General features: G+C 46.3%; 1 protein-coding gene across 1 annotated transcript in view; it reads right to left on the reverse strand.

Moving 5' to 3' along the window:
• Window positions 1-17,838, reverse strand: part of IGF2R (insulin like growth factor 2 receptor) — a 110,312-nt gene extending 92,474 nt beyond the window's left edge. Inside the window, exon 1 of the mRNA XM_061207284.1 lies at window positions 17,511-17,838. Within this exon, the coding sequence (XP_061063267.1) occupies window positions 17,511-17,659 (149 nt within the window). The 5' untranslated portion in view covers window positions 17,660-17,838. The remainder of the gene's footprint in view (window positions 1-17,510) is intronic.
• Window positions 17,839-26,716: the final 8,878 nt, after the last annotated feature.

Raw genomic sequence — 26,716 nt, forward strand, 5'->3', positions numbered from 1 at the left:
GTGTTCCAGAATCCTAAGAACATGAGAGGTGTGTGAAGGTATTTTAGAATGAGTGAATGAGTAGGAATCTACTCCAAAAACATCCACATGGTTACTGAAAATGCTACGTTTTTCTTAAAACAAAAACCCACTGCTGTTTTTTGCAGAGGTGATAGTTAAATAAGCTAGATGGAAAGTGCCTGTGTTTGTGAAGCAGAAAAGAGATGGAAAAGAGTAAAATGCAGGATGTTGTCCTGATATCTGGAAAGCAGCGTTCCTAGAAAGAAAGACGTTGCTCTAGTCAACTATATTTCTTTTCTCTATTTGTATCTCATCATATTTGCTTTCTGTCAAGATTTATCAAAATGATAAGCCATTATCAGATTAAGGGGTGAGGACCCCGTGAAAGTACATGAGTGCTGGGTTTCTTCAGGACTTTCATTTAACCACCAGGGCAGCACTCACAAATCCAAACTGCAGCACCTGGGCAAAGAGTCCTTAGTCATCTCCCTTAAAAATGGAGAAAGGGCATCTGCAGGCTGTCAGGGCTTAAAACGCTTGGATTCCAATGGGCACATGTTTGCTTTAAAACAGATACACATGCCCAGTGCCTTGTATCAATAGGAGCTCAGGGATAATCATTCCATTGAAATCATCAATCTGAAAGCTCATGGAGCATATTCCAAAAACTACAGTGTATCCTGCTATGCCCCCAGTTACATTCAAGTATCATCTAGATAAGCTTTCACTAGTAGGAAATATTTTTTAAAGATGACTTCATTAAACTTGAAAACCAAAGAAATATCTGATAGCACTTTTTAAGAAAATTACATGTTTGGAACTAGATGATTCTACACTCCTTGCCAGATTGAAGGCCAAACTACCAGAATGGCCTAGGCTGAAACCATTCTTTAAATTTATGCTAAAGTTTTAAAGCACCATGATCATATTCTAGAACCAGAGAATGGCTTCAGAAACAATAAAAGTACACAGACTAAATAACATTTAATGATACATTTAATGAATAATAATCTTTTGTCCAAAAGTTTTCCACTAGAAAATTCTCTGCGATAAAGTGAACATGTACAGCCAACATGAGGAAACCCAACAGTATGATTTATTTAAGAGCCAAGCAACTGAGACCGTTCAGCTGAGATTCCCAGAGAAGTCTATATTCTAAACTAAGCTTTTTGGACTTACACAAATAAAGAGGAAAAAAAAAACTAACAGGAAAAAATGAGACCAACATATTAGACCAAAGAGAAAACTAAGCTGTAATATTAAAATTTTAAACTTTTAGCAGGAAACAAACCGTGGAATAAAATACCTGCAAGTTGTGTGGAAATGCAGTCTTCGTTCAGAGACACACACACACACACACACACACACACACGAATGTTTTAAGGACATCTGCGCTACAAGCATCTCCTGCAGCAGGATAGGTATGAAAGCCCAGTGGGCATTTTCATGAAACTCTGACACTCATATCAGGTCAAGTCTTCTTCTAAAAGACACCGTGGCTCTATGCCGTCCTCCGTCTCATCTGTGAGAAACAGGATGCAGAGAGGCAGAGCAGAACCACGAAGGCCGGAGGAAGCGGGTGGCCCACGGGAAGCATCACCCAGAAGCCCCGCCCACTTCCAAGTCTTGCAAAATTCAGTTCATATCCTCTGAGGAGGCAGCCTAATCCCGGTTAGAAATGTTCTTCTGGACACAAAACCACCTGTGTAAGAACCCTGGCTTTGAAAATTAGCAAAAGCAAGCAAAATCCTTGCCATTCTTACCTCATTTTCCAGAGTATAAAATGCCGCTAGCCAATGTCCCCCTCGCCCTCTTAAAAACTCCAAATTCATTTCAAAGCAAACCTGACGATTAGACACACAGCTACGCATGCAACGCCCCCCGGACCACGTGGGCTGGTCCCTGCTGCGTCCTTAGCTCTGATGCCAGCCGTCCTGGCATTTCCCACCACCCACTGCTAGATCTTCTTAGGAGTCTGGCAACCCCAACTGCCCCATGGCTCTGGACAGGAGTGTCCTCTGCCCCAGAATGACATATGGACATATATATGGACAGAATCAATATATGCAGGCAGGTTGGGAAGGAAGCCGGTCAGCGAACTAAGAACGCGTCACAGCAAACTCTCAACCACAGGCGCTGACGGCCACTCAGCAAGCCACCCAAGCACCTCACACCATTAATCAACTCTCCCGAATTCCTCTGCTTCAGAGCCAAAGACTCCAAGGCTCAGAGACTTGAAGCCCCTTGCCCAACATCACACAAGTATGAAATGACAAGGCCAGGCATAAGCCAGGTCTGTCTCAGCCCCACGGGCCAGTGCTTACACTAAGGTAAACTGCCTCATTTACTTTCAATTTTTTTACGTTTTTTTTTTTTTAAACTTTTCAGAAAATATTTACTTTCAATTACAACACTGAAGCTGGCAAACCATTCCAGGAAACTTTACAATTTAAATCTTGTCACAATAGACGCCCCTAAAATGGCAGATCCAGGGGCTTCCCTGGTGGCACAGAGGTTAAGAATCCGCCTGCCAATACAGGGGACATGGGTTCGAGCCCTGGTCCGGGAAGATCCCACATGACGTGGAGCAACTAAGCCCGTGCACCACAACTACTGAGCCTGCGCTCTAGAGCCCGTGAGCCGCAACTACTGAGCCCACGTGCTACAACTACTGAGCCCACGTGCTGCCAACTACTGACGCCTGCGTGCCTAGAGCCCGTGCTCCACGACAAGAGAAGCCCACGCACCGTAACAAAGAGTAGCCCCCGTTCGCCGCAACTAGAGAAAGCCCGCGTGCTGCAACGAAGACCCAACGCAGCCAAAAATAAAATAAAATTTAAAAAGTAAGTTTAAATAAAATAAAATAAAACGGCAGATCCTGTGTGGCCTGTCGATTTCCAGAGTGAGTGAACGCATCTGAGCACGGCCCCCGAGGAGAGGCTGTGACCTTTGTGAAGATCCAGGCTACCCTACGTCAAACTGATGAACAGATGAGACACTTTTCTGAGCTCAAGTTCTCGCCTAAGTTTTCAACTTCTGCTACTATTTACCCCACCCCCACCCCGTCCAGTTCTGCTTTCTCTTTTGCACAGTTTGAATTGCCACACACCAGGGACACTGCCTTCAGCAACCTATCTTCCCTCACCCAATTGGTTTCCATGGAAAGAGTATCAATTCCCTCAGCCCCCTCCTCCCCACGGGCTGCCCTCACCTCACTTTTGTATTCAGGCCGGCTGAGGATTCCACTAAGAAGGAACACATCTACATTGTTCCCCCCCCCCCCCCCCCCCCCCCCGCCTCAGAGTCACACCCTCCTTTAAAATGACTCCTTAGCTCAGCAGAAAGCTGCCCTCCAAAAACCTCAGCCAAGAGTCCAATAGCGCCATCAGTAACTGGGAAACATCCTGCAATCAAACCATCGAGCCAGCAGGGAACAGGGGAGAGGACAGAAGTCACACACAAGGCAAATGACTTGAAGAGATGTCTGATTTTAAAGTGAATTCTGGAGACTTCCCTGGTGGTCCAGTGGGTAAGACTCCACACTCCCAATGCAGGGGGCCCGGGTTCGATCCCTGGTCGGGGAACTAGATCCCACATGCACGCCACAACTAAGAAGCCCACATCCCCCAACTAAAGACCCAGCTCAGCCAAAATTAATTAATTAATTCATTAATTATATTAAAAAATACAAAAATAAAATGAATTCTGTGGCTGAGCTATGCCCTGGAGGTGGACAACTCATCTCATTGTATAAGGTGAGCACACAGGCTGTCGTTCCCTTGGTTAAAGAAAACTTGAGACCATCTGCCCCTGACTGTAATCCCACCGCCTCTGCCGAAACTACCCTGGACCATGGCAGTCAGTCTGCGTCTATTCAGTGGCACAGAGGTTCTATTTTAACCTCATTTGGTTTACATTTCATAATATCCTGAAAGGTGCTGGCAGATCACCAGCTAGAAGGAAGTACACAAGTAGCATACTTGTGTCAACCAACCCAGAGACAGGAAGGCGTTTCTACTTTCCCAGTCCTGTTCAGCAAATGCCACATTGAGAACACAACCTGGTCAAAATGGGACCAAGCTAGAGGCAGCAAGGAAGAAGCAAATCTAACTGGCCATCACAAGTGCCTAGAGATCAGAAAGCTTCATGAAGAGAAACACAAAGCCATCTCCACTGAATGCGGTGCAAACGTCTGTCCAAAAGAGAGCAGTCAAAAGAAAAAGCCAGAGGGCTACAACTGGACAATTATCCTCAACTATGTGACACTGGTGTCTTAATGGGACACCTCTCAAGTTTTCATACATTATCATCACTGAATACCTGCAAAACTGCAACACCTTGCAAATATAATTTGGGGTTCTTTCTAATTTTTAAAAGAGCTAACATCTAAAATGAAGTATATAGAGTCCCACTATAAAATGTATGGTATGCCCAACCCCTTAAAGAAAAAAAAAAAAATCTTAGAAAACCGAGTCCCTGGGACTTCCCCAGCGGTCCAGTGGTTAAGACTCCAAGCCTCCACTGCAGTGGGCGTGGGTTCGATCCCTGGTCGGGGAACTAAGATCCCACAAGCCACATGGTGTGGCCAAAAATAATAATAATTTTTTTAAGTTTTTTAAAAATTTTAAAAAAGAAAATTGAGTCCCTTCCCTCCAAAACAGCTCCATGAACCTTCATTCTGTCCTTTACTCACATGTTGCCACACGGCCACACTCTTTTGAAATCTTAGTTCCCCCACTCGCCATGAGTCTTGGGGTTATGGTAATGGCCATGTGGCTATTAAACATTTGATTACTGGCCTACAATCATTGGTACATAAAGCAGGATAGAGGTACGATGTAATCAGTAACAAAATTAGTAAGCATGTATGAATCTATAATTTGGTTTCCTTTTTAAAAAAAAAAAAGTTGGTGCTATACAAGCTAAACTCACACAGCATGGTCACTGGCTAGAGGAATGTTTTTCTGAATCTAGAATGAGCAGCAAATACCAAATTTGGGGGACGAGGGGAATGCAAAGTCTTTGCAACCTGAACATCAAAAAAGATTTCTCTGCTTCTGGCCTGCATCCAAGTCCTCTAACAGAATATTCAGGAAACATTTGGCTCACTACTGCCCCTTATCATCATCAGATAGTTTCTCAGCTCATACCTCCAGACCACCAACCTTCAAAATCTGCAGCAGTCTCCTAAAATAGGAAGAGGGGAGGGAGTGGTGGGAAGTGGCAGAGGGAAAGGAGGTCATGGAAAGAGGCAGGGTTTCCAAAATGGACATTTGCAGCAGAAATGTCAAGAGCACAATGTAACCACTGTTGTCAATAACTTTTTGCTGCTGACACTAAGAGAGAAAAATCTGATCTGGCACGACAAATATGCACCCTGATCTGAAGGCCGGGGGACACATGAGTTTGACACAGCATCATGGCCAAAACTTATATAGGAAGTACTTCACTTCCTATTCTAACAAACCCACAAAGCTGTGGATAAAGATATGGAGCCAGCAAAAAGAAAAAAAAAAAAAGAAAAAAGCAAGGAAATGTCAGACTTTAGTCTCTGGTTTTCCCTGGTAGTTATGCAGGGTCTGGGAGCAGGAAGCCAGTTGTCTGGAGAGGGATCCGCTGGAGGCGAGGCTCTAAGTCAGCGTTAGGGGCCGAGGCGCCAGGGGGTCGGCAGGGATGCTTTTAAAACCGGCATCATGAGTGAGTGACCGGGAGAGGTCACGTGAACTAGAGGCAAGCTCCCCCAGAAAGGTGCCAGGGCGACGGGGGAAGGAGCCCACACACCTGGGCCTGAATCCTGCCCCACCCTGACCAGCCCTGTGGGACACACTTAAGCTCTCTGAGCCCCGCCTTTCCAGTCTACAAAGTTGTCTACCTCACAGCCACAGCGAGGAAAACCAAGACTGGGGACATGGAGCTTCTGAGACTATTACGATCTAAGCTCTCACCTGGCTCCACAGCAGGACTCAGGCGGCCTAAAAACTGAGTTCACCAACTTACCTTGGTAAGTCCTTCCTAAAGGACCGTCACGTGACACTGCCAGGCCCTGGAGGGGAGAGGGAAAGGGGGGGAGGGGGCAGGCCCTTGTTTGGGGGCCATCTCCAGGAGCAGCTCAAGACAGAGACCGGGGGCTCTGGACACACAGGCGTGCACGCACACACACACAAACACAGAGATACGCACACACACCAGCCACCTCCTGGCACGTCTCAGAAGACAGAACAGGCACTTGGGAGCCACCAGCTGCCACCAGAACAGAGGCCTGATGAACTAGAAACTTGTGGAGAAGAATAGGTCATACTCTCCCTCAAGAGGTTTCACTGCTCTGCAAGGCTGGGCTTCTTAGTAAACCGGCAAGTGCCCTCCACCACGGAAACCTACCACGAAGGACCCGCCTGTCCTCCCTCTGCCACACCTGCCGCATCTTTCGTCCCATCAACTCTGTGGTACCAGGATGCAGGCCAGGATTGCAACCCGAAAGCCTGCTCGCTGAGGACCTTTTTAAAATCTGGATGCTCTCATACTTTGTTCCTCAAATGCAGAAAGAAGGGTTGAATTACAGGCTAAACCTCCTCAATTATATGGATGTCCGAATTCAACTGCCTTTAACGTCAACCCAGCCCACAGCAGAGAAATCAAACCTTAAGGCTCGGTCCCCTCATAGGCCATCACCAACGTCCCCCAAACCCTCCCACACCTGGTACCCTTCCTTCAGAGCCCTCAGTACAAGAGAAAGTCTGCCTTCCTAATTTCCGGGCAGTCAGCTCAGCTGGTTAGCTCGCGATACTGATCAGGCCGCTCTCTGGGGGGAGTTCTTCACAAAGGCCAGTGATGTTGTCACAGGAGAAAAGTCTCTGCTTCTAAGATGCTGGGGTCATACAACGCAGAAACCCTAACACCCAGCTGGGGACCGGAAGCACAGTACCACGTCAGCTGTCACCTTCCTGCGTTCATCTAAAAGAACAACTGTATCCCCCCACCCCTCCCCAAGCACTTCCCCTGAATGACCTGCCAACACTGTCACAACCTCCACCCAATCCCTCCAGGCGGTCCCTAAACCTGCTTTCCCCACAACCCTGCCCATCTCTGAAAATGGAACTCCATCCTTTCAATTGCTCAGACCAAAAACCTAAGAGTCCGCCTTTCTCTTTCTTTCCTTACATCCCATATCCAATCATGGGCAAACCCTATCAGCTCCACCTTCAAAGTATCCACAATCTGACCACTTGTCACCACAACCCTGGTCCAATCTGTTATAACTTCTTACCTGGTCCATCAAAAATACCAGCTTCCCATCTAGGTCACTCCTGTGCTCGAAATCCTCCCAGGCTCCCGCCTCCCTCAGAATAAAAGCCAGAGTTGTACTTCTTTTTTTTTTTCATTTTTTTATTGAAGTCTAGTTGATTTACAATGTTAATTTCCGCTGTACAGCAAAGTGATTCAGTTATACACATACGTTCTTTTTCAGAGTCATTCTTGATGGCCTGTGGGACTTGGCCCCCAGCTAATCCTCTGCTAAACATTCCTGCCTTCCACCCTCTCCCTTGCTCATGGTGTTCCAGCCACGTCAGCCAGCATCCTCGCCAGAGCACGGATACGTGGGTCCCTCTGCCTAGAACACCCTTCCCCTGTTAGACGCGCAGGTCTCGGCCTGCAGAAAGACCTCGGGACAGTGCACCCTCCATGAAATAGCTCCACCCACAGACCCTCTCCCCTGCCTCACTCAGCCCGTCCACCCAAGCGTCTAACTCACACGGCCCCCTGTAAAGGATCCACTCTCAAAAGGCAGAAGAGAGAGAGAGCCTTGTGGGCTTCTCACTTTGTTTTGTGGTAACACTCCTCCAGCAGACAGCAGGTGGAGGAGCCCTCAGAGGACACAGAAGGTGACTCAGTGGAGACGCGCCCTTGTCACTTCTAGGAAGCCACCCCTTCAGCACGTCCATGCTGGTGGTTTGGGTTTCTATTTGCAGGCCAGGGGAGAGGAGCCAGGAGTGCTGGGGAGTGGCTTTCAGTACAAAACAGTGTTTTTTAAATGTCTAACTGGTTTTCAACTAGAGAGAATCACACAGATGGCAACAAATTAATGTCACACACAATCAAGACCCAATGGGCTGTCGACCCCCGGATGAGTTCTCCGTGTGCGCTCCGCATGTTTTATTACCACACACACGTATGTGCGAAGAATATTTACAGCGTTAAAGCACAAAGGCTCTGATTTAAAAGACCGCTCCTCCCAGGCTGCCACCAGTAAAGGCCACATTTCACTCCTTCCACATTCCTTCGTCTTTCCCTGGTCCCTCCATATCCCGAAACAAAACTAGAATTGATACTTTCACAACCTCTGATTTCCTGCAACTCTCCTGGCCCCCAATGAACAGTGACACGTGCAGGACTCTGCTCCGTGGCCCTGGGGAAGCTGCCCTCCGCAGGTTCACCGAAGGATCTAAAAGCAACAGCAAAATCCCACCGAAGGTCTCTGGTCGATGTGAAAGGCAAGTTTCATGCTCCCAGAAACTAGAGGGACTGGGGTCTCCCCACCCTGCACACAGGCCGCCCCCCGCGCTGGTTACCACAAGGACAGAAATAGGCACGTGACACACTGCTTCGGGCACCTCAAAACCCCAGCAGCAGCAGCTGGTTCTTAAGTTGTACAGCAAAGTGCAGCTGACGAAGGGCTTTTACATCCATCCCGCTGGCCTGCATGCTTGCGCCCGCTCCCCACCTACAACAAACGCCCTGGAACCCAGCACCCACCCCCTCCAGGGAAGCCGGGATGGGAGCCCCTTCTGACCACGGACACCATACAGAAGTCCTCTGGGGCTTCAGGGCCCCTGCAAAAGACAAACAAGGAGGCTCTCTCTTCTCCCCTGGATGGTGGACTAATGCAGCCACCACAGGAAGGAGGGCGATGCCAAGAAAACGGCAGGAAAGGGCCTGGGGCCGCCTGACATATGGCACCTGGCACCCGCCCAACCCCACACCTCCCTGTGCAAGCGAACTCGAGTTGGGCTTTCTGCCTCTCAGAGCTAAAGGAATCCTGAAGGATACATACCTCGCAACCACAGAATTCTGGATGCAAAATGGACCCTGAGAATCACACAGCCCAGTGGTTTTAAAACTTTTTTAAATGATGGAGATGTTTCTTTCTCAAAAGGACTCTTACATGGAGTGCCAATGGCTAGAATGGATAAAGACGAAACGCCCTCTGGTTGAGGCAGAAAGCCCTAGGCACTAACGGAGAAGCCGGGGGTTCAGAGTAACCAGCTAAAAATATCACTGACCTAATGCAGAGACTCTTAACGTATAGAAAGAAAGCAATCACTGCCGCCACCACCATTTATGAACGCTGAGGATGGCCAGGCACTTAAACGCACTCTGGTTCTCATACCATCCTAAAAACATGATTAGCACCCTGATTTGACACAGAAGGAAACCAAAACTCAGCAGATCAGTAACTGTCCACATTCAAAAGCAGGACAGTTGACTTCCAAAACTCCACTCCCAGCCCTCTTGAGGAGGAAACAGAGATCCAGAGAAAAGAAGTGATCTGCCACACCAGCACAGGAACCCAGCTCTCCCGACTCCACCTGCAGGCAGCCCTCACTGTACCCTGCCAACCACAATCAGCAGAGATCCAGCAGCTGTCTCCAAGCAGGAACAGGGCTGGGCGTGATACTTAGGAGGACAGAAAAGCACCTCAGACCAGCCACACAGACACACCAGCCAGAGGAACGCCCTGCCCATCCCCCGGCCTCCCCCCAGCAACTTGCAGCCAAGCTCCAACAACCGCTCCCAGCTCGATCCTGCACAGCTGCACAAAAAGAGGCCACAAATGTCCCAGAGAAGGCTTACTGCAAAGAGCACGATCAAGAAGCACCAGTCGTCACAAGGGCACCAACACCATGAAAATGAGATGACAAATGCCAACAAAGAAACTGGGCCCAAGGAAAGAGAATTAATAGAGCAATCAGAGCAGAACTTTACAATACATCTTCCAGGGGATGAGGAAAGCTGTGGCATCCATGAAGAACAGGCAGCTGTGAATATATATCAACTCTAGACCTTGTTGGAATTTTAAAAAACAGGAAAGTTGAAGAGCTTATGAACAACAGGAGAATTGCTAGCCTGGGAGACAGGACACAAGACATTCTTCTGGAACCCTGACCAAAGTGGTAGTCAGATACAAAGTATAAAAGAGAAACCAAGCAGGACAAAATATAAGTTATGATAAAGAATGGCTGAACAGCACAATTAATGAAACTTTGACCCAAGCAGAGAACATTTTTTCCAAACACACAGAACACTATTAACTTGACTAGGTGCTAGGCCACAGTTTCACCACATTTACTGCCCACAATGCAGGGGGAATTCCATTTACCTGGGGGAAGAAAAAATTTTTAAAAATTAGTGGGTCCAGGAAGTTTAAATAGTTAGAACTTTTGGGTACAAGAAGGAAATATTTAGAACTGAAGGATAAATAAACTATGTATCAAAACCTAAGTACTATAGGACTCAGGACAAAGAAACACATAGCTTTAAATTCATCCCTCAGTTATGTAAACTGATTTAAAAGATCTAAGCTTTCAACTCAAACTAGAAAAAAAGAGGATAAACAACAAGATCCTACTGTGTAGCACAGGAAACTATATTCAATATCCTGTAATAAACCATAATGGAAAAGAATATATATGTATAACTGAATCACTTTGCTGTACAGCAACAATTAACACAATATTGCAAATCAGCTATACTTCAATAAAACAAATTTAAAAAAAGAAAAAAGAAAAATTAGGTAGAAGTTAGCAATAGAGAGCAAAAATTAATAAAATCAAGATTTAATGGTGATAGAGATGGTGAACCAAAAAAAAAAAAAATGCTATGGGCTTCCCTGGTGGTGCAGTGGTTAACATCTGCCTGCCAATGCAGGGGACACAGGTTCGAGCCCTGGTCTGGGAAGATCCCACTTGTCACAGAGCAACTAAGCCTGTGCGCCATAACTACTGAGCCTGCACTCTAGAGCCCGCGAGCCACAACTACTGAGCCTGTGTGCCTGGAGCCTGTGCTCCCCAACAAGAGAAGCCACCGCAATGAGAAGCCCACGCACCGCAACCAAGTAGCCCCCACTCGCCGTGACTAGAGAAAGCCCATGCGCACAGCAACGAAGACCCAACGCAGTCAACTATAAATTAATTAATTAATTAAAATACTAGTTCTTTTGAAAAGGCTAAAAAGGGTAGAAAAGTCTTCAGTAAATATGTTAAGGGAAAAAAATCAGGAATTTTTAAAATGTATCTACAGATTCAAAAAGTATTTCCAAAAGCAAATATGTAGCATGCTACATATTTATATGTGAATACATAATTAAAATGACAATTTCCTCGGAAAATACAGATTATCAAAATTGGCTCAAAAAAAGTACAGAATCTTAATAAACAAAGTAGATGAAATGGAAACCATAATCAAAACTCCTCTTCCACTACATTCTACCTCCACAAAGGCACCAGGCCCAGATAGCTTTACTAGTGAGTTCTACCAAAATTTAAGGAAGAGGAATTGTCCATCCTATACAAAAACTGTTCCACAGCATATAAAGTACTAAAAGCTAACTGGCTCTCTCCACAAAGCAAACATTTTTTATACTAAATTCAGCCAAGAATAGTACAGCAAAGAAAATTATAGCCCAAGCTCACTTAAAAACACAGTTGCAAGCCTCCTGTATAAAATATCAGGAAATAGAAACAGATCTATTTCTACTTCACCTTTTCCTCACATCATACATAAAAATTAACTTGCAAAATTGATCACAGGGCTAAACATAAAGTTGAAACTATAAAACTTCTAGAAACAAACACAGGAGAGAATATTTTTGACCTTAGAGTAGACCAGTGGTTGTCAACTGGAGGTAATTTTGCCTCCTCCCCACCCCCTGGGGTCATTTAAAATGTCTGAGGACATTATTGTTTGTCACAAATGGGGGGAAGGGTTGTTGCTGGCATCTAATGGGTGAGACCAGGGGTGCTCTTAGCAATGCTAAAGACAGGCCCCACAACAAAGATTTATCCAGGCCAAATGTCAAATGTGCTGAGGTTGAGAAACCTTGGTGCAGGCAAAGATTTCTTAGGCTATAAAAAGCACAAACAATTTTTTAAAAAAAAAGATAAATTGAAGTCCATCAAAATTAAGAAATATCCTTTCTTCAAAGGATATATTAAGAAAATAAAAAAGCAAGCCAAAGACTGAGAGAAAATACACATTATACATACCTGAGAAAGGACTTGACCCATAATATATAAAGAACTCTTAAAACACAGTAAGATGACCCCCAAAAAAAGTGTGTTAAGGGATGAGAGGAAAAAAAAAAAATTTTTTTTTTTAAAGAATCACTACAAAAGATATCCAAATGGTCGATAAGCACATGAAAGATGTTCATCATTAGGCATCCCAATAAATACAAAAAAAGATGTTCAACATCATGAGTCAGCAGGGATATGAAAATTAAAACCACACTGAAATACCACTAGACACACACTAGGATGACTAAAATTAAAAAGACTGATAAGATCAAGTGTTGTTAAGGATGTAGAAACACTGGAACTTTCACACTGCTGATGGGAATACAAAATGGACCACCACTTTGGAAGTCAGTTTGACAACTCACTCACTCCCCATTCACTGAACAATCCCACTCCTAGGTATCAAAAAAAAAAAAAGCATAAGTCCACACAAAATCTTATAAACAAATATGCACAACAGCTTTGTTCATAATAGCCAAAAACTAGTAACATTTAGATTAGTCTCGGGTCAAAAAGAAAATCAAAACTAAGACTACACATTATTTAAAATTGCAGGACTTCCCTGGTGGTGCAGTGGTTAATAATCCACCTGCCAATGCAGGGGACGTGGGTTCGAGCCCTGGTCCGGGAAGATCCCACATGCCGTGGAGCAACTAAGCCCGTGTGCCAAAACTACTGAGCCTGCGCTCTAGAGCCCGCGAGCCACAACTACTGAAGCCCGCGCGCCTACAGCCTGCGCTCCGCAACAAGAGAAGCCACCGCTCCGCAACAAGAGAAGCCACCGCAATGAGAAGCCCACGCACCACAGCAAGGAGCAGCCCCCGCTCCCCGAATCTAGAGAAAGCCCGCGCGCAGCAACGAAGACCCAACGCAGCCAAAAATTAATTAATTAATTAATTAATTACTTAAATTGCAAGAAAAAAATTTTTAAATAAATAAAATCAGCAAAAATAAAGGGAGAAGGACGTTTGTTGCTGCCTCCCTGGGGGGAGCAGTGGTAGCCAGCGGTCTTCTGGATCTGTTCAGTTGGTGGTGTCTCCACTCCAGCTCTGGCCCTTCCCAGTTTTCCCCTCTGCTTAAGAAATGCCTAAGGAATACTTGGAGAATAAATGAATCCTGTGTCACCTTGCCAGGACTAAAGGTGAGGAGACACCATTAGCATAAATTCAGGCCTCTGTCCCTCACTGGTCAAGAGCCAGCTATGAGGAAGATACAAAGGACCCACAGGTATACCGGATCTCAGCTACCTCCATCTCCATGACCAGTGGGGGCACTACCAAGAGGGCTCGTGGCTGGGACAATAAAAAGGAAAGAGAAAAGAAAAAGGAGAAAAAGAACAGTATCTGCAAAGGAACAAACTACTTTCTACCATCAGTCCCAGTTCTTCGACCCTTGTGAATTCTCTCTGCCCAGCACAATACAGTTTTATATGCCAAGATCAAAATAAAGATGAGACATCTAAATTATTTTACTCAACCCCATCTTTTAAAAATCCCTCCGTGAAGCACTGATAAAAGACATGAAGCCCAATCAGGAATTCATTTCCTGGGAATCTGTCAGGATGCTGTTCTAAGAATTAAAGCATGTGGTCTAACATACCCCTAATTAACAATCTTGGGCTACACACACTTATTGTTGCAAGAAACGTATACACACAAATGGATGTGGTCCAGGTTCAACATGTGGCCTAAATTAGGCATATAAGCACTATTCCTTCAGAAAAATCACAGGGAAAAAAATATCTCCTTAGAGACATCAACTAAACCAACCTCAACTCCCAGCTGGCTTCATTATTCTCTTATCCTCAATGTAACAAAAACTTTCCAGCATTTATACCCAAACAATTGGGGGAAAACTTGTTCTGAATAAATTTTAAGGTACTTAACTACCTAAATCAAGCCAGCCCAAAGCGTTACTTTATAACTGGTACAAACTGTTAGAACCGCACTCATTAAGAACGTTGTTAACACCAAAATAAAGGGTGGAAACTAACCGATTACATATGTAAGATGGCCTTTTACAAAATGTATCTCACACAGTAAAAAATAAAGCTATGGACAAGTGGAGGGCCTTCTGATCACTTTCGTGACTCTGCATGGCTGCCCTCTGCCCCCCTCACCTCTTGTGCTCGCGGGTCCTGCCCCAGCGACCTCTGGACATCCCTCACCAGCACAGCACTCCTTCAGGCCCCAGGCCCTCCATGCATGCCAGTCCCATGGGCAGTCACACTGGCCTCTGGATTCAAGTGCTTTCTTTCTACTACACGCCACCTCCCGAGAAATAGGTGAGTGATAAGAATCACCGACTTTTTCCACAGCATAGGACTCACCTGGTGCATCAAACCTTGTGAAGCTTCAAAAACACACAACTGAGGCTCTCCAAAGAGCAAGCACTACAAGTGCCGAGAGAGCAGATACACTTCGGGAAACTTGCCTTTGTCGTCCCTGCTTTTCACTGCCCAGCTCTCTCCACAGACACAAAGATATTAAAGCTGCTGCTGAGTCAGTTGCTTCGCTGTTGCCTTCATCCCCGCCATTAACTAACTGCAAGGGGACAGCACCCTGACCACCACCCTCACCCCAGGAGGGGTCAGAGCCACACGGGTGCCCTGCAGGCAACCCTGAAGCAGGCCCAGACCTCCCTCGTGTTGGTCCTAAGGGGCTGCAGGTGAAAAGCACCCTCTCAGGTTCTCGAGAGCTGGGCTTGGGAGGAGAGGTTGTTTTCCCGGAAATCCAACTCCCTTTTCCAGTGACAGGAGAACTGCCTGCCAGGGCTCTAGCTGATGCCGGGTGGCATCTGGGCACCCCAAACCTGCGCCCGAGGGGATCGGGAAACCGCGCCAGGCACCAAACCACCAGGAACAGGAGAGTCTTCCACGGAAAAACGTGTTTGTCGTTACAAGCAACCAATTTACAAACATTTGGAACGTGACCCGGTGTCTATGGGGACCGCTACCACCGACAAGCTGCACAAACAGTAACAGCAGAAGTCTACTTTTCACACTCACAGTGAACCCTGGGGAGTTATTTACAAGTGGACGCCCAGGGGTGGAATAAAAGGCAGCTGAAAACATCTGGCTTTGGTGCTACTTGGTAGAATTTTTCAAACTGCATTTAAAAAGATGTTCAGCCCATGTTCCCATTCAAATATGTGCTAGAGTTAAGGAACTTTTAGCCAGTGTTACCTCATTCAAGAAAACCAATTGTTTTTAAACCCCCTCCCCAAGGGTAAAAAAAAAAAAAAAAAAAAAGAAAAAGAAACAAGTCTTAATAAGTATTTAAGCCAAGGAATCCATTTGGAACAGGAACAAATAGAAAGAATTCACTTTGCAGGTAGTGGGTTTGAAGTATAGATTTTTAAACACAGCTCTGGGGAAGTCTCAAGGTGAAACCACAGAGCAGTAACGGGAAAGAAATGTGCACAAGCCCAGCTGTGACCTGCCTGGGGCTGCGGTCCTGAGGAAGGCCGGCAGAAAGGACCTGCACCAACGTGAAAACTCTCCTAAGACCACAGAGGGCACACGCTAAATGCATATCCCCTCAGAACACCGTGGAGCATTTCCTAAGTTATGCCCACGTGTGACCATGAGGCGAAGCATTTCAAGATACAACGGCCATTTCCTACTGGACCAAGAGGCCGAGGTCTGCCTGGATGTGAGGTTCATAAACCAGGTTCCAGGCGCTGGGACGACTACCACCCTAAAGCAAAAGTGAGGGCCCCTGCAGCAGCCACGGAGTAGGGGTCTGCCCTTGAGGCCAACTTTAACCTCAACTATTAAGAAATCAATTCCAATTTGCTAACACCACCACTAGCCCAGCTGAGCTAACTTCTCACAGATGCGTTTGGTCACAACAGCCATTATTCCAAAACATCCCCCTTTAAAGGTCAGTTGCAGCCTGACCGTGTGTCAGCTAGGGCCCTTTTCTCTGTAACGGGGGCTTCCGTGAGTAACTGCTATCTTAGAGCGGCTAACTGGCCTACAAACTAATGTGCTGTAAACTCTCCCTCCCGCCCCGCTACCCCTTTCCAAAAAAGGGAAAAGAAAGAATACGGGCCTTTCCGTTTCGATTGTGAGCTCAGCCTCACTCTCCTCAAAGTAATAATTTCTACAAGTTCTGAATTCAGGGGTTAATAGGACCATCTCTGATGCAAGCGAAGAATATGAACGCCACCACAAACTCAAAATTCAGCTCTAAGTGGGCTAAACCTCACTTCATTCTGCGAAGTAACTTGCTAACGCCAGGGATAACTGTTGACTGTTCACTGATCTTTCAGAACTTTTCATCCTTTTTTTTTTTAACCAAAGTTTAAAAAATAAATAAAAGCTGTATTTTCCATCACCCTAAACAGTCCAGAGAAAGTTGGTTAGAAAATTCTCAGAATTGGCAGTTCCCCAGCCCCAGGACTCCCGGCCATGGCAGGACACGAACAGCCCTCATTGGGACGAGCGATTATACAATCATGGTTCCCAGAGCAAAAGACTCCACTAGAATAATCCACCCGGAGACAATGACATCATGTGAACAACTAGACAGGAAGTTAGGCTCGGAGAAGTGAAGGGTGAAGTCTTGAAAGCCAATACTGGATGACCACCCTCCATTCCCCCGATCCAAAAAAAATCCCAAAAAGTCACCTTCTGCAGAAAGGCTACTTTAAAGAAAAAATGGAAAACCCACATGGAGGAAAGCAATCAGCAAATGAAACCAAAACCCCCCAACTCCACGGCCATTGGTGCGGGTGAGTCTTTCCACACTAAGGGCCCCCTCTAAAGCCCCGCTGGTGGAACTTTGAGGACAACGTAGAGTGGGAACAAAGCAGAGCGGTAGTTCCTGCGTCCTCCAACTTTCGCAGGCGCACCGCTGAGAGGGCAAGCGCTGGGCGTGAGGTGGCCGCAGTGTGTCACCCGGGCGGGTGGCGGCGGCCGGCCGCTCGCACACAAAGCCGCCCCGGACTTACTGACAGCCACAAGTGGTCAGGCGACGGACCCCAGCCAGCGCCGGGCCGCCGGGGCCCCCGCGCCCCCCGCCCGCGCCCATGACCCCCAGTCTCTTATCCTTCGCCACCAGGCGGGCAACTTTCCCTCGGGGACGGGCTGACCCAAGCCCGGACCACAGGCGACTCGGGGACCCCGGCCCCTCCCCCGAGCGCCCCTGCCCCCCACCCCGCCCGCCGCGCGCTGGGGCACCGCGACAGAAGCCTGCACCCAGGCGGGCCACCCACCTGCACAGCTCGGGGAACTCGGCGCCCTGGCTCTCCGCGGCCCCCGGGGCCCAGACCAGTAGCAGCAGCTGCAGCAGGAGCAGGGAGCGCGGCGGGCGGCCGGCGGGCGCGGGCCCTAGGTGGGCGCTCCGGCCGGCAGCGGCCCCCATCGCGCCGGGCCCCGGCTGCGCGGCTGGAGCGGAGCTAGCGGCGCGCGGCTGCCGGGGGCCGCGTTCGGGACATGGCTGCGCCGCCAGGGCGGAGGCGGAGGCGGAGGCGGAGAGGAGCGCGAGGAGCTGCAGCAGAACAGGAGCCCGAGAGGCGCGCGGCTTGTCTGGGCTCAGCGGCGGCCCCGGAACCGGTCACGTGACCGCCGGGCGGCACCGCCCCCTCCCCCGCCCCGCTCACATGACTCCCTTGTTCAGGTGATCCCCGCCCGCCGGGCTCCGCCCAGGCCCGGTCACGTGAGCGCTGCACGCGCTGGGCAGGAAGCGGCGCGGGGGCCTCGGGGGCGCAGGTGCGGGCTCGAGGCCTGTGTCCCGGCTGCTGCCACGGCGGGGACCCGGCCCCCGCCTCAGTTTCTCCCAGCGCGCACTCTGGGTCGCGATGTGGGTGCTTCCCAACTTGGAGTCACCGTTTCCCACCCTCGACCGTTAGGGAGGGGAAAATAAGGCTTCAGACTTAAGGTGCCGTAAATGCCACCGCACAGCCCTGTTATTTCGGATCCTTGATGAATGGGAACCCACTTTTCTTGCCCTACGGAGGTAGATCGCGGAGCCCTACACGGGGCTTTCCAACCATTGCCCAGCAGAGCTTCTCACAACCTTGTGTGACAATGTTATTTCCCAAGCGTGGGCTTCCTACAATAAGGAAGGGCGGCACCAATATAGGAACTTGAAATATAAAGGAGGCAAAAATGTAACTATCAAGCGAGTGCCACTCAGCAAAGCTTTATTAATCCCTCTATTCAAATATTTTATTAAACCCATACTATGTGACTGACTGAGCTAGGCACAATGAAAATAAAAGGTAAATCCGAAAAGACATGAACTCAAAAAGTTTACCTTACACAGAACAATCTGATTATTATACAGAATAATCATGATGGTAACCGCTCATCCTTTTTAATGCTTACTCCACACCAGACACTGTGTTAGCACCTAACATGCATGAATCCAGGAACCGTGTTATAAATGAGGAACGGAGGCACAAAGATGTTAAGTAACTTACCCAAAGCCACTTTGATGTGGCAAAGCAGGAATTCAAACGCATACAATAATAGCTAACATTTATTGAGCAGGTAATTATGTGTCAAGTACGGTTGTGGTGCTTTGATTTAGCTCAGTTAATCTTAACATAATCCTATAAGAGACGTATCTTTATAGCACCCATTTTACAGATAAGGAAACTGAGGCACAGAGAGATTAAAAAGCTTGCAAGTCACACGGCTAGTAAGCGGAGAAGCCAGGGTTTAAGCTCAAGCTAGACAGTCCCAGAGCGTGTGGCTTGGCCACGATGCTATATTGCCAAAGAGGAATATGGCCCAAGAAAGGAAAGTTGGTGTGGTGGCTCAAAGGGCGTGCTCAGATGTCCAACTGTAGGCATCATGAAAAGGTTCATATTTTGCAACTCCAGTGTTATAATTGATACAGGCAAAGATCTTCAGTGGAAACTAAAACCATCAGGTGAAAAATAATTGCAAACCGGAATATTCACTTTGTCTCAAAGGATATTTCCCTAATAAAGAAAAATACATCTTTACAATGGAAAGGTCTGGTAGAACCACCTTTATCAGGAAATTAAAGTTCATATCTCCAAGATTTGGAAAAACTAACATTTTCTGCTTCCTAAAATGATGCAATGAAAAATACTGCTAAAGGATAATATTTAAAAGAGAGTATAATCATGACTCAGATGCAGGTGTAAAATGAACATGTGTCAAAGATAATATTTAACTCATTAATGTCAGACCAGTAACATGTTCCAACTGGTTCAAAAGAGAATCCAAAGACAATCCAACACACATGCAGTCAGGAATGCTGAAGTTAAGTTGCCTAATAGATGGAAGATTAGTCAATGCTCATAGGTCAAATGGATGTGAAAGGAACAAAATTTGCATTTCTAAAGACAAGAATCCTAGACATTACCATTAGTATTCCACAATTTAGAGAGTTGTAAAATAGCTCAAAGATAATGAAAGGCTCAAAACCCCATAGAATCAGCTAATGCACAAAGTTGCATTAGACAGCATCTAGCTTTCCACTGAAGTTACCCAATAATTTTTTTGGTCCATTTCAAAGTCTTTCACAATTTCCCCCTGTAGTACACAATATCACTTATGTGGTGTTATTGCCAAGATGTTTAACCTAAATCTAATAAAAATAAAACTATCAAATCCAGATTGTGAAACATTCTACAGGAAAACTGAACTGGACAACTCAAAAATGTCAGTGCTCTGAAAGACTTCCCCCCTTCCCTCCTCCACCCACCACCCCCCCCAAAAAAAAGCAAGAGTAAACAACAGACTGAGGTCAGATCTGACCAGGTAGCTGTTTTATAAATAAAGTTTTACTGGAATGTAGCAGCATCCACTTATGTATTCCTATGGCTGCTTTTGCCTGCAATGGCAGAATTGACTGGTTGCAACAGAGTCTAAAGTATTTTACCATCTGGCCTCTACAGAAAAAGTTTGCCAACCCTTGTTCTAGATCAGTAGTTCTCAAAAGTTTGGTGCTTGGACCAGCAGCTTTGGCATCACCTGCCAGCTTGTTAGAAATGCCAATTCATGGGCCTCACTCCAACCTGTTGACTCAAAATCTCTGGAGATGGGCCCCAGAAAATTGTTTCAATAAGCTTTGTAGGAGATTCTCATACACATGATGGTATGAGAACCACTGTTGCAAAAGGGTGAGTGAGAGAATTCCCAGGTCTCTGGTGAGTTCCTGGGATGGGCTGCCAAGTGAGGGTCCTTGGCTCCACTCAGGAAAGAATTCAAGAGGGAGCCATAGTAAAGTGAAAGCTAGTTTATTGAGAGAGATACACATCCCATAGACAGAATGCAGTCGTCTCATAAGGTGAGAGTGGCCCGGGGGTGTGGAGGTGGTTAGTTTTTATGGGCTGGGTAATTTCATAGGCTAACAAGTGGGAGGATTAATCCAACTATTTTGGGGGAAGGGGTGGGGATTTCCAGGAATTGGACTATCACCCACTTTTTGGCCTCTTACGGTCAGCCTAGGAATTGTCATTGCGACTGTGGGTGTGTCCTTTAGCATATGCTAAGCTAAGGTATTACAGTGAGTGTATAATGAGGCTCAAGGCCTACTGGAAGTCAGATCTTCTGCCATCTTGGATATAATTGGTTCTAACCAGTTTTTGTTGTATCCTCAAGGGCCGTGTCATTATTTTAATGGTTGTGCCCTGCCCCCTTCCCTCTTGTCTCACCACTGTCCTGAATTAAAGGAGACTAAAGAGGCAAGACAACAAAATGTGATGCATGACCCTTAACTGGAGTCCAGATCCCTAAAAAGGAAGGTGTAAGGGACACTTGGGGATAACTGGGAAAACTTGAATGTAAATTGCGTATTAGATACTCTAAAGTCAAATGGTAGAGAGCATAACTCTCCTGTATTTCATTTAAATTTTGCAGCAAACCTTTGAGAAAACAGAGACTTAGAGATGTAGCTCAAGACCCCATGTTATGGGTTGTATTATGCCCCCTAAAAAGATATGTTGAAGTCCTAATCCCCATTACCTTGGAATGTGACCTTATTTGAAAATACGGTTGTTGCAGGGTAATTTTTGTTAGCTCGTACTACAGGAGGGTGGGCTCAGTCCAATATGACTGGTGCCCTTGTAAGAAATGATGTAGAGACACCGAGACACACACGGAGAAGATGGCCTTATGAAGATGGAGGAGTGAGGTATCTGCAGGCCAAGGAATGCTTGAATGAAAACCACATGGGAACACAGAGAAACAACTCTGGCCAAAGATTGCGCTAAATCCTGGGCTTATAGAATGTGATCCTTCCCTCAAGTAGTTTATGGTTTAGGAGGGGAGATAGTCAATTTTAATATAAGTTTGGAAAAATTGTATTGGGGTCAGCTCCTACAGGATCTTAAATGGGGACCTAAGAAATTTAGATTTAATTGGATATAAAGTGAGGAACAATAATGGCTGATAAAATACTACCTATTAAAAAGTCACTGTGTCAAAAACCATTCCTGTATTTCATGGTTTACTCTTTATAGAATCCTCTGAGCATAGTAATCCTATCCACGCTTAAAACATGAGAAATTCAGGTATAAAGAAATTAAATACCTTCCCTGAGGTCATGCAATTAGTAAGAACTTCAATGTGAATATGATCTAGTATGAAAGTCCAAGATTTTAACTCATAAACTTCCTTCTCGTTGAGAGATTTGGAACATGAGAGAGAGAGAGGGAGAGTTAGTTCACAGTTATACTTCAGGAAAATCCATCTAGCTGCAGGATGGACTGAAAGCCACTTTAATAAAAGCACCAGAATTAAGGTGACAAAAGAGACAGTGGAAAGGCTTTTGCCCTTCCCCAGGAACACCCAGTTCCCACTTGATTAACACCTGGCCAAAAGTAGAACTCAGGTTTTGTGACTCTGCAGGGCACTTAGGTGCCCAGTGACTTCCTGGAGCAGTGCCGGTGGGAACAGAGGGGGCATGGGAATAGAGATGGATGTGGTTGGCTGCCTTCCCGCAGGCATTGCCCATGTCCTTGTTTGCTGGCAAAGCCCACCTCCCACTAAAGAGGCTAAAGATGTGAGACCCTTGCAACACAGCCTTTCTTACAACGGAGGGAGAGCATATGCCCCAATCCTGACCGTGGAAATTGATGGGAAGTCTCCTGAGATTTTTCTGCAAAATGTTTTTCTCTCCAATAAGTGATGCAAAGGAAATCCTCTCCCCTCAACCCCACTTTTTTTTTTTTCCTGGAAGCAGTACTGTCTGTATAAGGCACTTGTAGCTGCTACAGCCCCTTGTAACTCCAAGGGAAGATATGGCCAACACAGTGGGAGAAAGATGGAAAACATCAGGATCATTGGTAACGTTGCTGACCACTTCACCAAAACCCTAGAACTGGCCAGTATCTGATCATTCACTTTATGACATGATAAATAAATTTGCTTAAGCCATGTGTGTTAGTTAATAATTTATTGCCTCTCAGCTCCAAGTGCACCCTTCAATATATGCTATTTTATGAACAAAGGGGTTCTTGTAAGTAGTTCTCTTTACAATGAGCATGATGTTAAGCTTTCTGAGCGTAGAACACGCTCTGGAGGGAAATCTCAAGAGAAGAGAGTTTCCTGCTCTTTCCAGGACATCCACACCACTGGTTGCTGACTGCCTGCCCCCCTACCCGCATGCCAGAGGGTGACCTAATGCAACTACAGACCAGCCTGGCTATATAAGGGAACTTCTCTGCTATTCAGTGAGCTGAACCACACCTTCTCCAATGAGATCTAAACCCCTTCCAAGCTTGTCCTCCCTTGGTGCCAGCCCTAGGGTACCATATAGAGTTCCTTTATATCTTATAGTTTCTCTTTTGTCATAGTTAATAATTTTCCATATTGAATATTCCCTGTTTCTATCCTCTGACTGGACCCAGACTGCTACACCATGTTTTTCTGGCTTTTGTATTCCTTGCAGCCCAAAGCGTACCAACTGACGACACAGTGCAACGCTTGGCAACTGGTTGGACAGGACAGACAGAAGGCGGCAGTGAAGATTAAAGTTTCTAGATTGGAAAGAGTGCTGCCAAGAACAGAAAAAGGGAACAGAAGAAGAAAAATGGATTTGAAAAGAAAGATGCTGTGTCTTTCTGTGCAATAACTAGTCAGGAATACCCAGGGGAAGGTGCCCTGCAGGCACTGGTAATACAACACTAAACAGACCTGGGAGTAATTAGTAACACTAAACAGACAGGGGAGACAGTTGAAAAGACAGGAGCACTGGTGATGGGAGGGGTAACTGGACATCAGCAGAGTGAATGAAAGAGCCCAGGGAGAGAACAAAATGGATTCTTGGTGTATTCGTGATCTACTGGAGTATGATAAATTACCTTAAAGTGACAATCATCAGTTATTAATTCTCACAAGCTTCTGTGGGTCAGGAATTCAGACAGGGCCCAGTAGGGAGGTCTCCTTTCTGCTCCATGACTTCTGGTCCTCAGCTGGAAGATTCGATGGCCCAGAGCTGGAATCATCTGAAGGTTCATTCGCTCCAATGTCTGATGGTTGGTGCTGGCTGTCGGCTGAGACCTCAGCTGGAATGCCTTGCGTGTGGCCTCGACACGTGGCCTGAGCTCCTTCAAACATGGTGGCTGGGCTCCAAGTCAAGCAGAGAGAGAGAGAGAGAGAGAGAGAAGGGAGAGAGAGGGGGACTCAGCTTGAAAGTCCCAGAACACTGGTTTGGGTGTGCACTCTTGGTCAGGGCAGTCACTAGGCCCTGCCCAGATTCAGGGGGAGGAACCCTGGACCCCAGCTCTCAATGAGCCAGTGGAAGGGGACAGGTATTAAGGTGTGGTCATGTTTGGAAAATGCAAAGTGCCCCTTTGGGGAGCACCATGTTTATGGGGAAGAGAGAACAGGCCAGAAAAGAAGGAGAGACATGGAAAGAAAACTGAGGGGATTCATAGGAGCCGAGAGGGAAGAGAAAGTTCCTGTGAAGTTCCCCTTGAAAACTGTGTGGAGCTTATTATGAGACGCACATGTGAGAATGAACGGTGGCAGCTGCACTGTGGCAACTCCAGCAAGAATCTCACTTTAGGTTGGTGGTTGGAAGGGAAAGTCCTCAGATTAATTACAGACATTCATTCTTTAAGTTCTCCTGAAGTAAGTGAGAAGACGGGAAATAATGTCCTTCAAACAAACCATCATGTGACTCAGGATATGTGCTGTGGTTTCCTTAGTTTGTAACATTCTCTACAAGGAGAGTCAGGAGCTCATGAATAAATACAAGCATTTGATTTGTATTAGCAAGACTTCTACGAGTGAGGGCTCTCAAAAAACTATAATAGGACCATTGGACCACCATCTTTCTCTTCTCTACTCCCTCTCCACAAAATGCATAATTCCATGAGAAGACAGTAAAGTTAATTCAACAAACACGTATTGAATATTTATTTTTTAATTGATACTATACTCAGCACTAGGAGTGCAAGAAAGGCACAGTCCCTGCCTCAAGGGACTCAGAGATTTAAGAAGAAAGATGAGAAACCAACGATTTACTACTTAGTGTCATAAGGAGGTAGGCAATTACCTACAGGGAGCTAAGGGAGACAGAATTTCCTCTAAGAGGAATTCCCGAAGGAGACGATTTGAGCTGGTTTAGCCAGAACACAAGTCAGAGTAAAGGACTGGGGATGGGGCGGGGGATTGGGGAGGGGAGGTGCCAGTGAGGGAAGCTCAAGCCAGATTTTGAGGAACTTTGTGCTTTGCTAAAGAGAGGTAAGTCAGAAAGAGAAAGACAAATACCATATGATATCACTTATATATGGAATCTAAAATATGACACAAATGAACATATCTATGAAACAGAAACAGATTCACAGACGTAGAGAACAGACTTGTGGTTCCCAAGGGGGAGAGGGGTAGCAGAGGGGCGGATTGGGAGTTTGGGGTTAGCAGATGCAAACTATTATATATAGAATGGATAAACAATGAAGTCCTATCATAGAGCACAGGGAATTATATTCAATATCCTATAATAAGCCATAACGGAAAAGAATGTGAAGAAGAATATATACATATGTATAACTGAGTCCCTGCTGTACAGCAGAAATTAACACAACATTGTAAATCTACTATACTTCAATAAAAAAAAAATAATAATAATAATAAAGAGAAGGGAAACTCGGGAGGATTTTTAGCTGAGTAGCCACATAATCAGATTTTTATTTTAGCCAGATCACACTGACCACCGTCTGAAGGACAGGTGTAGGGGTCATGTGAGGGGGACTTGCTAGAGGCAGGGAGGCTGGTTGAAAAGACTGTAACTTAACCCAGGTGTTATGGGTTGAATTGTATCCCTCAGAAAGATGCTAAAGTCCCAATCCTCAGTAACCCAGAGTGTGACCTTATTTGGAAACAGAGTTGTTGCAGATGCACTTAGTTAAGATGAAGTCATTCTGGAGTAGGGAGGGCCCCTGATCCAATATGACGGGTGTCCATATAAAAAGAACATCATGTGAAGAGACAGACACACACACCAGGAGAACACCAAGTGAAGGCTGGAGTTATGCCACCATGAGCCAAGGAACTACCGGAAGTTAGGAGAGACGCCTGGAACAGTCCCTTCCCTAGAGCCTTCAGACGGAGCACGGCCCTGCCAATACTTTGATCTCGGACTTCCGGCCTCCAGAACTGTGAGACAATAAATTTCAGTTGCTCTAAGCCACCCAGTTTGTGGTACTGGTTAGAGCAGCCCCAGGAAACTGATCCACCAGGGTAGAATGATGAATGTTCACGTGAAGGCAGCCGCAGTGGGAACAGAGAACAGAAAGAAGTGCAAACTCATCAGCATGCCGGGGACCAGCTGTGGAGGTTGGAAGAGAGAAGAATTAGGATGACGCCCAGGTTTCTGGTAGGATGACTGGGTATTTGGTGATGCCATCCACTGAGAAAGAGAAAATCCTCCTAAAATGCAAGCTCTGTGACTGTGTTTGCTTGTGCTGGATCCCAGGGCCAGAACAGTGATTGCTCAGTACCTAGATACTTATTGAATGAATGGAAAAATGAAATGAAATAGGGAAAAGAGGAAGAGTATCTTATATCTATAATATACACATAGATATTTTCAACATTTCCCCTTACCTCATCAAGTTTTTGTTTGTTTGTTTTTGTTTTTTATTTATTTATTTATTTTGGCTGAGTTGGGTCTTTGTTGCTGCGTGAGGGCTTTCTCTAGTTGCGGCGAGCAGGGGCTACTCTTCATTGTGGTGCGTGGGCTTCTCATTGCGGTGGCTTCTCTTGTTGCGGAGCACAGACTCTAGGCGTGCAGGCTTCAGTAGTTGTGGCTCACGGGCTCTAGAGCACAGGCTCAGTAGTTGTGGCCCACGGGCTTAGTTGCTCCGTGGCATGTGGGATCTTCCCGGACCAGGGCTCGAATCTGTGTCCCCTGCATTGGCAGGTGGATTCTCAACCACTGCGCCACCAGGGAAGCCCCTCATCAAGTTTTAAAAGTGCCATATAAATATAT

The sequence above is a fragment of the Eubalaena glacialis genome, chromosome 12 (assembly GCF_028564815.1).
Source record: "Eubalaena glacialis isolate mEubGla1 chromosome 12, mEubGla1.1.hap2.+ XY, whole genome shotgun sequence".
Taxonomy (NCBI): domain Eukaryota; kingdom Metazoa; phylum Chordata; class Mammalia; order Artiodactyla; family Balaenidae; genus Eubalaena; species Eubalaena glacialis.